Genomic DNA, 13966 nt, shown 5'->3' on the forward strand with positions numbered 1-13966 from the left:
AAAAACTCCGAATGCACCAGCAAGAGCTGTGCTGCTGCTGCGTCACTTCAGTCGCGTCCGACTCTGTGCGACCCCACAGACGGCAGCCCAGCAGGCTGCCCCGTCCCTGGGATCCTCCAGGCAAGAACACTGGAGTGGGCTGCCGTTTCCTTCTCCAATGCAGGAAAGTGAAGAGTGAAAGTGAAGTCGCTCAGTCGTGTCCAACTCTTAGTGACCCCATGGACTGCAGCCCACCAGGCTCCTCCATCCCCGGGATTCTCCAGGCAAGAGCACTGGAGTGGGGTGCCATTGCCTTCTCCGACAAACAAGAGCATCTTTCATTAATAACACTTGCTCTGCTCACCTGTGTAAGATTAGTGTTCACTTCTAAAGAGTCGTTAAAACCTGGCTTGTAATAGAGAAGCCAGCATTTCAAACACTGAGGGAGACTGAGATGTCTGGTTTTTGAGTGATGGATGTTGCATGCTTTGGTCTCATCAGATGACCTGGACATTTGCGGAAAAGGCTCCTGTCTTTATTTGCCAGACGTAATATAGGAGCCCGGCTGAGGAATGCTAAGTCACTTCAGTCATGTCTCACTCTGTGACCCTATGGACTGCAGCCCGCCAGGCTCCTCTGTCCATGGGATTCTCTAAGCAAGAACACTGGAGTGGGCAGCCATTCCCTTCTCCAGGGTGTCTTCTTGACTCAGGGATTGAACCCATGTCTCTCCTATCTCCTGCATCGGCGGGCGTGGGGGGCAGTGTTCTTCACCACTAGCACCACCCGGGAAGCCTGGCTGACATGTAGCTCAAAACCACCTTGATGCACTTATCTTCTCGACTCCTTCCGATCTTTCCTGGAACAAGGCGGGGGCAATAAAGGACAGATGCCTGAAATCAGGCAGTGAATAAGAGATGCGTCGCAGCGTCGGGACTAACCCTGCTGTAATTTTTTTCCCTTCCTTCAGCCTTTTCCTCTCAACCGTCCAGGTGAAGTAATAAAATGTTATTGGTCGTTTCAGAAGCCCCTCCACGCGCACCCAAGACAGGAAGTCATCGTTACCTCGAAATGGACGCTTCTCACTTCCTTTTTAAGCCCAGCTGCGAGGCATGTGAAATCTTAGTTCCCTGACCAGATATCGAATCTGTGTCCCCTGCACCGCAAGTGTGGAGTCTTCACCGCTGGGCCGCCAGGAAAGCCCCGAGTCCGTCCTTCCTTGCATTTGGCTCTCGATACTTGCAGCACGCGCTATGCATCCCGACTCTCAATAATTTAATCTTGTCTCTTTTTTTTCCTGCTTTAACTTTTTTTATTGTGGTAAAACAAGCACAAGATGCAATTTACCATGAGGGACATTCAGCACATTTATAAACATTTACACATGTTGTGCAACCATCACTGCTCTACTTCTGGAAATTTTTGTCCCAAAAGGAAACTCGGTCATTTAGCTGTCATTCCCCGCCCCCAGCAACTCCTGGGAACCACCAGCCTACTTTCTATTTCTGTGGATTTGCCAGCTCTGGGCATTTCGTGTAAATGGAATCATGCAGCACGAGATCTTCGTGTCTGGCTCCTCAGCACAGCGTTTACAGTAAATACTGGAGCTTTATGTCTCTCCTATCGGGCAGGAATGGTAACTTGCCTAATCTGCAGGTTTTGGACTTTGCAGGGCTGGAGGGGAATCCAACAGCAGTAAAGCCAGCAGAGAGGGGACACTTTTCAAATATGGCTGATGGACGTCCCTGGTGGGAAGATGTTTGGTACAGTGTCTGATTTAGGGCCTAAGATCCAGAAAGAACAGTCATTTGACTGTTTGTGGGGAAGCTTTCAGTAAGTCACTCTAGATGAATGTTTGATCATTCACAAGACTAATTGTGAACAAAATATGGTCTATTAAGAAAGAAAGAGCTAACCCTTGGCCTTTCTTATACTGTTTTCACCAAAGAACCTTTTTAAAGACAATGTTTTTTCATGTTAAAAATGCACAGTATAACTGTAATAAGGCATTTCCAAGTACAGGTAAGGGTCGTGTGGTTCTTCTGAGAGATTCGAGCAGAGACCGGTGATGTGATGGAACGGAACCACACCCGCGCGTGCTCTGCTGTGAGTTTTATATTTATGTACGAATCGACAGCTCTAATCCCAGGGAAGTAACTGAGGTGGGCACAGAACCACTCGCCTTCCCCAGCAGAGGAATTCTTGCTTTTCAAGAAGTCATGCTATTTTCTTTTTGTTTTCTCTTCTGCCGCTTGAGAACACTGCTTATGCGTTAGTTTCTGGAGCTCTTGAATTATCCTCCTGACATTGAGTCCGTTCCTAGACGCTCCAAAAGTAGCTTCGTTGAAAGGAAAAATGAGAACAAAGTTGCCTGCCTGGGGACCGGGCACCCAGCTACTGTCCGGCTGCACGCACACGGAGAGGCCCTTCTCCCGGCCGCGGGCCTGGATGAGCGACACGCGGGGGATGAGCGTCTTGAGGGCCGGGTGCCTGGCCCTGGCCTTCGGCTTGGCTTTGGGAGGCTCCCTCGTCGGCGGACGTACCTCCTGCCTGCTCAGCACTGCTTGGGGCTGGCAGGTGTGCTGGTTTTCAGGGCACGCTGTGACCCCTTTCTCCCCAGGAGTTCCGTCCTTACTGAACGCTCTTCTGCTCCCGGGTTGCGAGAAGGACTCGTGAGGAAGGTCGCGGCCCCGACCTCTGTCTTTCCGAGCGAGGGAGACGCCGGGACTTCCGTTTGCAGCACTACAGCTCTCCTTCCGCTCATTTCTGAGACTGTGTAAGTGCATCAGCTCGATGGTGTCGTGGATGAGCCTCCTCTTCACGGACACGTCCGCCGAACAGTCGAGGGACAGGCCCGGGCTGTAGTTGACCTCCAACAGCCACGGCTTCAAGTTGTCGTCGATGAGGATGTCGAATCCTAAGAGCTCGAAGCAGTTGGCCGCAAAGGGCACGGAGGGCGCGATGGCCAGCACGGTGAGAATCACCACGCGGTTGATCTTCTGCCAGAGGAGCAGGTCGTCCACGTCCCAGCTCCGCAGGTACGAGAAGAAGCGGCTGAGGGTCCACTTGCAGCCGCTGCCCACCACCTCTTTGATCTTCTCATACGAGGCCCCCGACCTGTTGATGCTGCTGTTGGTCAAGTGAGCATAGCTGTTCTGCAGATTGCCGAGGTCAAACTTTTCTGTGGCAAAGCGCACCAGGCCTTCCTGATAAATGTAGATGGTCAACGGCTTGAAGCCAGTGACGCACACGTAGACGCGGAGGTCACACTTGTATCTCCCGACAAGTAGAGGGTTGCAGATGTATTTCTGTATGATGCACGTGTCGGCAAAGATCAGGTTTTTAATGTCACTGAAAATGATGATTCCACGTCCTCGAGAGAGCTCTGCGGGCTTGCAAATCCAATAGCTGAGCTTGGCGTCCAGCGCCTGCTTCTCCTTGAAGTACTCAGCCACGAACTTGCTGTAGTCGTGGGGCATGACGAACGTGGGGGGGAGGAACTCATACAGCGGGGCGCCGTACAGCCTCTCCATGTGCTGCAGGTGTTTGGCCAGGAGGTCCTTCCTGGTGAGCCTGGTGGTGCCCGGGTGGTGGTTCAGGCACTGCCAGGGCTTGACATTGACGTGCTCGGCCATCCGGAAGGAGGAGGTCCTCCAGTAGAGGTTCCAGTCCTCCATGTTCCGCTCTTGCTGGTCAAACTTGCTCCAGCCGCGCTCCAGGAGGACACTCTGCACCACCTCGGGGGTGGTCTCGTCCACCCGGAACACCAGGGGCTTCAGACTGGCCCCTGGAGGCTCATCTTCGGCCATCTGATAAGGTTTTCTTTTCTAGAAATGGATGACCAGAAAAGTGTTAGAGGAAGGGAATAATGGAAGGGATGGAGAGGGAGTTTGGGATTAACAAACATACATAAATGGCAACCCACTCCAGTATTCTTGCCTGGAGAATCCCATGGACAGAGGAGCCTGGCGGGCTACAGTCCATGCACTTGCAGAGTCTGACACGACTGAAGCGACTCACACACACACACATAACTGAGTCACTTTGCTGTGCAGCAGAAACTCAACATTGTAAAGCAATTATAAAGTGAAGTGAAAGTCGCTCAGTTGTGTCCGACTCTTTGTGACCCCATGGACTATACAGTTCATGGAATTCTCCAGGCCAGAATACTGGAGTGGGTATAGCCTTTCCCTTCTCCAGGGGATTTCCCAACCCAGGGATCAAACCCAGGTCTCCCATATTGTGGGCAGATTCTTTACCAGCTGAGCCACCAGAGAAGCCCAAGAATCCTGGAGTGGGTAGCCTATCCCTTCTCCAGTGGATCTTCCCAACCCAGAAATTGAACTGGGGTCTCCTGCATGGCAGGCAGATTCTTTACCAACTGAGCTATGAGGGAAGCCCCAACTTCAGGGAAGGAAGTAAAGCAACTATACGTCAATAATAAAAAATAAAATATACTGTTAGAAAGGAGGTTGGGTGGACTGATGGCCACCTGGTGGAGATTTCACCCAGGAGTCCGGGTCCGGAGGTCACCTGTGGTCTGTACCCTCCGGGACGTCATCCACTCTTGCTGACACTTGCCTCTGCACAAACGCGTCCGTCTCTGCTGCCTACAGACCCAGCCCCACCTGTCCCCACGCTCTTCTCCTCGGAGCTCACTGGCGCACCTCTTTCTACGAGAACTAGTTAAATGTGCTTTCAGGGACACCGCCACACTTCCACAGAGCCACGGTGGACCCTGTTGGCTACAAAGCGAGCACTCTTCAGAGCAAAAATGGCCAAGTTTCTACAGTTAAGTGAATCTGAGCATGTGTAAAAAGCTGGGAACAGTGGTGTTATGAGATTAGCCAGGGTCTTGGCCTGAGAAGTTTCAGGAACTTGGGCCGGGCCCCTTTGACCATCTCCTAGGGCCCACCTCATACTGCCAGGGCCTGGCAGTGTTTCAGAGGCCCCCGGTTTGTTCAAATATCAGCTCATTTGCAAGAAAGAGTTGAGAAAGAAAATTGGAGTTTTAAAAAACTCATTCTGTGATAGCAATGGTTGTCTGAGGATTGCACCTCACATTTTACAAGAGAAACAGAAAGTGAAGATTCAGCATTTTTCTAAACTTTCAAAGAAAGAGAAAAGGATCATTTATGAGAAAAACCAAAACTGATGATGAAGCTTGAGGCTTTGGTATGACCTAGAAAAAAGGTGAAAATAGTCACAGCCTCTGGGAGAAAACGTCAGTATTCCAAAGTCCTATGTTCTCACCAAAAATTCCAAGTTCAGGCCACTTTGACGTTTCTTTGACCATATTTGTATCACTCATGCATAATTAATCATGTAAAGTGACAAAAATTTATTTGCTGGAAATTCTGTGGCGTTTGGGAGATTCCGATTGATGGAACAGGAGTAAATGTGACATGCACTCTATTTTCAGGGCAGCCAGTCTGGACAAGAAAGGAAGGAAGGCAAGAAGGGAAGAAGAAAGAAAGTGATAAAATAAGATTTATTATTTTAAGGCAGGACAAGAAAAACATTAAGCATAAAATTCCGTGCGTGTGTGTGTCTGGGCCGTGTGCATCGCATTACATGTTAACCAGAGCTCCTCAAAGACGGGAGGGCCCGGGCAACCAGAAAGGTCAGTTTTTCCTTCCTTCTGACGTTAGCAGTGAAACTTCATAAAAGTACTTCCTTCTGACATTAGCAGTGAAACTTCATAAAAGCAGAGTGTTCTTTCCCAGCTCTGTCGAGGGCCATGGAGACTTGCTGTGTGCCCTGTATGTTTACTTGGACTGTGGCTCCTTGGTGAACTTTATGTAAAGTAGCAGTGTGTTGTCATGATGTACAATTCTTGTCTCAAATACACACGACTGTGCCTTGGTTCTCTGAGCATTCTGAGCCTCTACTTCTTGGGTTATAGTCCTCAATTCGGCTCCAAAAAGGTTCCCTTTCTTCTTCTTCCTAACTTGATGGTTAATTGAATTTTCATCAACAAAAGAAGGAAAAAAAGAAGGATGGAAGGAGGGAGGGAAGGAAGGAAGGGGTGGGGAGACTCGACTTGCCCACCCACCTTCTTCTCCGTATTTGAAGCTGCGAGAAGTTGTCGAGGAGGAAAGGAGATGCTTGTTGCCAAGTGACCTTGTTTCGGAACTGAAGCCACCTGTAGGGCGTGGGTTGCCTCTGCTATCAAGGCTGCAACCGGCTAGGAAGGGGCTTCCAAACGAGGGTGCAAAAGACTTGTGAACAGAGCAGAGTCAACAAAACGAGCGTGCGTGCCTTCAGCACCGTTGCTGCTTTGACCTGGAACGTGTAGAATTCATGTACCGTGGTGGCTGGTACAGAATTCAGTCTTTGGAACTGATTGTGATGTTCTCAAACTGTGTTCAATGGTATTAATACGTATTTCAAGCCGTGTGTGTGTGTAACTGTGTGTACACTTGTGTGCGTGCATGGCAGGGGTGAGGCTGGCTCAAATAATGATGGAAGCTGGATTAAACAAAGTTGAAAATGCTTCTTTTCTATCTCCGAGAAAGTTGCCGTTATTGAGCAGGATGCCCTCTTCAGCTGTGTGTGCCGTGCTAATGGTAGCATCTCACAAAACTGGCGTAAGAAAACCAAGTCAGACAAACCAGCTGGGCTGGTGTCCACGTTCTGGCAGCTCCGCCTTCTCCCACCTTGGGAGTAAACCTCTCAGAGGCTCGAGAGAGGAAGGTGTGTTCTGACCAGAGCCCACTTCACCTGGAATCAGGGCTCAGAGGCTGGAGCCAGCCTTCCCCAGCCTGTGCAGGGGGTGGTCAGAGAAGCTGGAGAACAGAAATGAGAAACGCTGCTCCCAGGCAGCTCTGTCAGCCTGGGTCTGCTCCCACCGGGGAGCCCAGGAGGCCATGGCTCATCCTGGGGTGGGGTGATTGGGGGAACGTCGTCTAAGGAGGCCGAGTCCTGGCAGGCTGCCCAGGGGGTGCACACACTGTCTCGGACCCCGTTTCAGTTAAGCATCCACTTTTCTACTAAAATTTCACTGAGAAACTAAATGCATATTTTAGCTTTTTCTCCTGAATAAAAGTCCTTCTGGAGCTTCTTGAAATGTGTTTATCCTGCCTTGTTTTCACAGGTGCTGACAGCAGCAAATAGTTGAATTTAAAAAAAATATGTGTAGGGTATGTGTGTAGGGATTAAAAATAGGTTGGACCATTATCAAAGAATCTACAAACAGTAAATCCTGGAGAGGGTGTGTTTGGAGAAAGGTACACTGTTAGTTGGAATGCAAATTGGTGAAACCATTGTGGAGAACAGGTTCCTTAAAAAGTGAAATATAGAGTGACCATATGATCTCACAGTCCCACTCCTGGGCAGAGTTCCAGAGAAAACCCTAACTTGAAAAGGTGCGTGCACCCCCAGTGTTCACTGCAGCGCTGCCTATAATAGCCAAGACATGGGAGCAGCCTGGATGCGCATCAACAGACAAAGATGTGATACATACATACAGTGGAGCATTACTCATCCGTGGGAGGAAACTCAATTGTGCTATTTGTAGTAACAGGTATACCTAGAGACTGTCACACTCAGCGAAACAAGCCAGAAAAAGAAGGACAAATACCATATAATGTCATTTACATGTGGAATCTAAATAAGACGGTGCAAAGGAACTTATTTACAAAACAGAAGTAGCCACAGATGTAGAAACAGACATGGTTACGGTGGAGGGAGCGGTAATCTGGGGGCTGAGGTTAACATACACACGCTACTACATATGAAATAGACGACCGATAGGAACGTACTGCTCCACTCAGGGAACTCTGCTCAATGCTCTGCAGCGACCTATGTGGGAAAAGCATCTGAAAATGAGTGGATATATATATGTGTGTGTATATAATCGAATCACTTCACTGTACACCTGAAACTAACACCATACTGTAAATCAACTAGACTCTAATTTAAATAAGAAAAACAGGTTGGAGACAAACTCTGAGGCCCTTCTGTGGGAGGAGGGACGTGGGTCATAGAGAGTCCCTTGGAGACTGGTACATCCTGGAATGCTCCCAAGCCAGCAACCCCAAGCAGAGGGGTCCCGGCCCCGAGGATGGAAGCCAGGGGTGGGTCTCTGTCCCTGGAGGAGGAGGCGGGCAGCAGCCCCCTCAGCTCTGGGGAGCTGTGAGCTCCGCAGATCCTGCAGCAGCCAAGGCCAGCGTCCTCTGTGTGTGCCCCACGCCACTGCTGCCCGGTCCCTGAGATGAAAAGCCCTCATCTGGACGGACGATCGAGCACACAGGGCCGGAACCAGCCGTGAACTCAGCTGTGTGAACTAGAGCGCCTCAAGGCCTAGGGAACCTTGGAACAGGCTCCCCGAGACTGACGTTTCAGACACGCCGAGTCCCACGTCTTCCGTGGGAGGTAACACGCTGACTTTGTCAGAGCACGAGCTGGCCCAGGAGCAAGACGATTCCAGACACAGAGGAGGTCGTGAGCGTAATTCCAGCCTCGTGATGTCACAGCTCAGGAGGTCGTGAGCGGAATTCCAGCCTCGTGATGTCACAGCTCAGGAGGTCGTGAGCGTAATTACAGCCTCATGATGTCACAGCTCAGCTCATAAAGAATCTGCCTGCAGCACAAGAGACCCCGGCCCGAGTCCTGGATGGGAAGATCCCCTGGAGAAGGGAAAGGCTGCCCACTCCAGTATTCTTGGGCTTCCCTGGTGGCTCAGCTGGTAAAGAATCTACTGCAATGTGGGAGATCTGGGTTCCATCTGTGGGTTGGGAAGATCCCCTGGAGAAGGGAAAGGCTGCCCACTCCAGTACTGTGGCCTGGAGAAGTGGACTGTATAGTCCATGGGGTCGCAAAGAGTCTGACACGACTGAGCGACTTTCACTTTTAGCCCTGGTCACACATAGTCCTGGCCATAAAGGAAGCTTCTCTTTCCCAGACCTTGATATCCCAGCACACAATGGGTTCTGGGGATGGGAATCAGCCAGACAGCACTTCTGTCATGGCCGGAATCACAGCTCCCGGGATGCCCCTGTGGGCCCACTGCTTCTCCCGAAAGACCGGTCTCTGCACAAGCATTCCTAGGAAGGGCTGGCCCCCCGGGCCCGTCAGACTGCCAGCTCTCATGCTGCCTTCCTCCCAAAGTAGACCCTTAGCGAAGAACTGGGAGTTAGTTTTCCCCCACCCCACAGTTTTTTTAGCACTTTCACTGCTTAAAGGACAAATTGCTCCCGGGGCTGCTTCCATGGGAACGAGATCCCACTAAATTATTAAACCATCTAATTAACACCATGCCCTTCATTCGCCAATGAACTGAGAGAGGGAAGGTGTGGGGGCGGGGAGAGGGACCTTCTCAGGCGACCCTGATTCACCCAAGTGGAGAGTCTGGTTCCATAAGAAACGTCGGTCAGTGGACATGACCGACGAGCCTGTTTACAGCGTGTATGTGCACGAGATGCAAGTCATAAAACTGTATTTCTGCAGAAAGGCCTTGAAACTTCAATTTGAAAAGTTAAATCCAAAATCTTTTCCCCGCCTTTTTTGGGAATTACTGGAGAGTTCCTTTACAAAGCCTTCACTTTCATGCGTCTCTTAAGACAATGGGATTTCCTTTTCTTTCTTATTATTAATAGCATTACCTTCAGTCACACAGTCAGTGTATTTTAAAATGCCACCTTGGCGTGCAGGTAGAATCTGTACCCACAGATGATATTTCACACGGCTTAGCATTAGTCACAGTCAGTATATTTTAAAATGCCACCTTGGTGTGCAGGTAGAATCTCTACCCACAGCTGACACTTCACACGGCTTAGCACAGCGATTTTCAAGTTGAGAAGTTAGTTAAACTTTAAAAAAACTTCCATTTTTATCAAACAGGAATGAGCACTAGCTGGAGGCTCCAGCGTAATTTTTCTGGATGGAGAAGCCAGTTTATGGGGGCGAGTCAACCTCAACCGTTTGTCTTAGAGACGTCACCATCCTGTTTATCCCCCTTTCCTGATGCTTAGTCTACAGACTTCAGTCATGGTTTATAGTTTATAGAAACACGGAGTGCCTCTCACACTAAACAAATTCCCTATATATTACCTGCCCTACTCTTTTAAGTCTATTGAATTTGCTACAATATTCCTTCTCTTTTATGTTTTGGTTTACTGGCCCCAAGGCATGTAGGATTTTAACTCCCCAACCAGGGACTGAATCCTAACCTCTGTGTTGGAAGGTGAAGGCTTAACCACTGCACCACCAGGGAAGTCCCTGATTTGTCCTATGTTTTAAGTCAGCCAACTTAAGAGTTCCTTCTTACACTTGAAACTGATATTGTTAATCAACTATACTTCAATAATAGCTTTTTAAAAGAGTTCCTATGTACTACATACGTACATGTTCTTTTCAGGAAAAGTTGGCATCGTTTAAACCCAGAACAATTTTTCATTATTCTCAAACAGCACCCATGTGCCAGTTTTGGTGTTAATTGTAAGGAAGTCTATTTTATCATTAAATCCTTCAGTTTCCTGAAAGCAAAGGCCACTTCCAAACACCTCTTGGGCCCAGCCTCCCTAGAATGTGTTCATGGTTCATAAATGCTGCTGGAAGGGGACAGACTGGAAATGGAAATTCTACCATGTCCCAGGCTTCCCTGGTGGCTCAGACAGTAAAGAATCCGCCTGCTATGCCAGCAGGACAGGATGTCTGCTCACCGATCCTAGTGACCCTGGACCCAGCACCTCGAGGAGGACAGGTCCTGGGTGCCGGCGCACTTAGGGGCCACCCTCCAGGCGTGGCTGATGTCCAGGCGTGGCTGCGATGTCCAGGTGTGGGTGTGATGGCCCCTGAACTGGCTGCATATAAACGCTGGGCACCAAGTGGGAACGGAACGCTGTGTCGTCAGGCCCTGATCCGGGGGTGGGTTTGGGGTCTTCCCTTGGCAGCTGCAGAGCCCAGCTGAGAGGTGCAGGACCGGACGCTGGTGTGTGGGTCACTGGTGATGCGGCTTGCTCTCCTCACAAACCCTGGGGGCCTGGTCAGGGTGTGGGCCCCAGGCTTCCCTCCCTCCAGACCACGCAGGCCGAGGGCTCAGGGCCTGGTCAGGGTGTGGGCCCCCAGCTTCCTTCACCCGCACTCTGGAGGGCTTCCTTCCCTGCAGGAGACCATGAAGGCCGAGGCCGAGTGGTCCCATCGATGACACTCCTGAGGACTCAGAGAAGAGGCGGTGGGCGCCTCTGGTAGGCCCCTGGGGCTCTCCTGGGCGTTACTCTAGTGGGACCACAACAAATATTATTTCTACATAAAACATCTGCATTTCCAAAGTAAGCTTTTTTTATCCACTGAAGCCACAGTAGACTCCAGGTGGACGCACCCTCCAGGAAGGCTGAACGCTGCCCCAGAGTCTCGCCCCGTTTTCTGGGGCCTGTGGGCCAGGCCTGTGGACTCTAGCCCTCAACCCGAGAGAGCCGTCTCGAAGCCGGGGCCTCGCACAGAAACTCTCTACTCAGCCCCTTCAGGTTCCGGCTTGTTATCACCTCACTGTTAATGTGTACAGTTTCCCCATCATCTACCTCATTACAGGCCCGGTTATAACCACTCAGGACCAATAAACTGCTTCGCATAACTGTATAAACGCTGCACAACCCGGCAGCTGAAGACGTCAGCTGAGTGGTGTCAAGCAAAAGGGAATCACTGCAGATTTTCTAGTTGGCGAATCAAGAATAAAATCGGTCATTGTATGGAGCCTAGAAGGCATCTTTCTTTTTCGATTTGTTGTGTTCACTTGTTATTATTCATTACCGTCCTCCAGCCACCCACTTGGTAAGTTTTCTAAAAACCAAGAGTAATTAAGTCCTTCGGCTGACTGTCTTGAGGCACAGCAGGCGAGGGCAGGCCTGGGAGGATGTCAGGGACGTGCATGCCGGGGGAGGCCTCTGGGCTGGAGTGAAGGCGTCTGGACCTGAATTGTCTGAGTTGGATCAACAGTTGCAGATGTTCCGTTCAGTTCGAGATGGTCACTTGAGCTTCTAGAGTTTCATGCTGAGTGCCCCGCTGAGTGTCGGGGCTGGGAAAGGAGGTGATGGTTCCGATGAGAGGTGGTTGCTAAGGACCCATGAACAGCAAGGAAAATGCAGGGGGCACTTATCTGATGACAATGATTGTCCTTTTCCAAATGAGAACATGCGTTTCTCCAAACTGTCTTTTCCACGTTTGGCCTCCTTTTGATCATTTCTCACTGGGCTCAGTTTTCTCCATGGCTTGAGTTCTCCAGAGGACCCTGGGCCTCCTCAGACATGGGAAGGCTTCAGGATGGCTCAGTGAGTGCCTCCTGGTCACTGCCCACATGCAAAACCGACTCAGAGGGGTGTCCGCGCTCCAGGGCAGGGCTGATCCAGGACTGCCGTCTGCCCAGCTCCACGCCAAACCCTTTGAGGCTTTCTCTCACCAGTTTCGTGGACCTCACAAGCATCCACTGTTTACAGCGTCTGCTAAACTCACCCTCAAGCTCGCAAGTCTGTTCTCTGCAACCAGACAGTCTTATTGTACATTCTGCCCTCTGAGAGGATCAGGAGGAAGCTGGATGCATTATGATGTTTAAAATCTAGAATTTTCACGGAGTCCAAGGAAACTCTGAATCCGTAATAGAATTTTCACTATTTTGTTATACCCCAGTTCCATCCCCAAGACCCTTGCCCGAGGTGGTCAATAGAAAAGCAACCCCATCTACCAAGCCTGAGGGAGGCAGGCAGGGAAAGCAGCATGATTATGGGAATGTGGAAGTCTTTCCTGGACCCCAAAGAACGTGCCAACCAGTAACCACACTGCTGACACTTTGCCAGTTAAAATGCATGGGAAATCGAAACTTGGGTACTGCCTGGCTCATTGGAAGGATGGTAAGCATTTATTGAGAATGGACTGCTGTTAATTACCATCATCACTTAAGTACTGTTGAAGAACTTACATGAACAAGATACTCTTGTAAGAAAAACTTCAGAGAATCACATGTGAGCAAGCACATAAAATCAGCCTATGGTTTGGGAGCTGTCGCCCTTGGAGGAGGTGATGGCAATGCATCCCCGGGGCCACGCTGGCGGTGGTTTGTTTCTTGGTCTGGGTGCTGGTTACGTCGGTGTGTTCAGTTTGTGAAAATTCACCAAACTGTACACATATAATTGTACCTTTTCTGTCTTTATGTTGCAGTTCAATAAAAAGTTCTAAACATTTAGCATCTATCTTAGTTGGAGAGCATTGGGAATTATTTATCACTCTCTTGCCTTTTAGTAGAAAAACATCCTCAACCGTAACTTACGAAGCCAGGTTATAGTACCGTTTCCTCAATTAACCAGCTGTGTGGTCCAGGACTAATCACTAACCTTGCTGTCTAGTCCTGCTTTTCTCATCAATTGCACAGGAGGAATTCGATCTAGAATCATCTAAAGTCCTGTCCTTCCCAACCCCCAAATATTTCAACGTTATGGTCCCCACCCCCAAGTAGCTTGTATCTGACTCTGCCTGCCAGGCTCCTCTGTCCATGGAATTCCCTAGGCAAGAATACTGGAGTGGGCTGTTATTTCCTTCTCTGGGGATCTTCCCAACCCCGGGATCGAACCCACGTCTTATGCTTGGCAGGGAGATTCTTTACCACTGAGCCGTTAGGGAATCCTGTACTGAAGATTAATTGTTCTTAAAACAGTCAAGATGCTGCTGCTCAGACCACCAGTGACTGCCAGAGCTGACTGTGCTGTTCTGCATGTAGCCTCCTCCTTCCATCTATACACCCTGAAACTCCGCCTTAGAAGCTCTTGCCCACTGACCGTCAGTAGGAGTGGGAGCTGGCCTTTGGACAGGAGTCACACTCCCCCCTGGTTTCCAGCATCCAGAATAAAGGAGACTTTCCTTTTCACCAACCTTGTCTGTTTTCTGATTTTTGACCCACGAGCAGCTGGACCTCAGTTTTGGTGACATAATGACCCTTGTGCCCAGGGCCATGCTGGAGCCGTGGCCTCTCCTCTGGAGAAAACTTCTGAGTGGGGCT

The 13966-nt window shown here is 49.9% G+C and overlaps 1 protein-coding gene across 1 annotated transcript; it reads right to left on the reverse strand.

The window, feature by feature from the left end:
* Positions 1-2081: 2081 nt before the first annotated feature.
* On the reverse strand, positions 2082-10926 carry TTLL2 (tubulin tyrosine ligase like 2). Its single transcript, XM_027552185.1, has 2 exons — positions 10644-10926; positions 2082-3806 (listed from the first exon to the last, which is right to left on the reverse strand). The coding sequence occupies exon 2, from the start codon at positions 3786-3788 to the stop codon at positions 2202-2204; it is 1587 nt and encodes a 528-aa protein (XP_027407986.1). The 5' UTR covers positions 3789-3806; positions 10644-10926; the 3' UTR covers positions 2082-2201.
* Between the last annotated feature and the right edge of the window lie 3040 nt (positions 10927-13966).

The sequence above is a fragment of the Bos indicus x Bos taurus genome, chromosome 9 (assembly GCF_003369695.1).
Source record: "Bos indicus x Bos taurus breed Angus x Brahman F1 hybrid chromosome 9, Bos_hybrid_MaternalHap_v2.0, whole genome shotgun sequence".
In the NCBI taxonomy this organism is placed as follows: domain Eukaryota; kingdom Metazoa; phylum Chordata; class Mammalia; order Artiodactyla; family Bovidae; genus Bos; species Bos indicus x Bos taurus.

Coding starts and splice junctions, on each gene's coding strand:
- TTLL2 (XM_027552185.1), bottom strand. CDS start 3,788: ATGGCCGAAGATGAGCCTCCAGGGGCCAGTCTGAAGCCCCTGGTGTTC.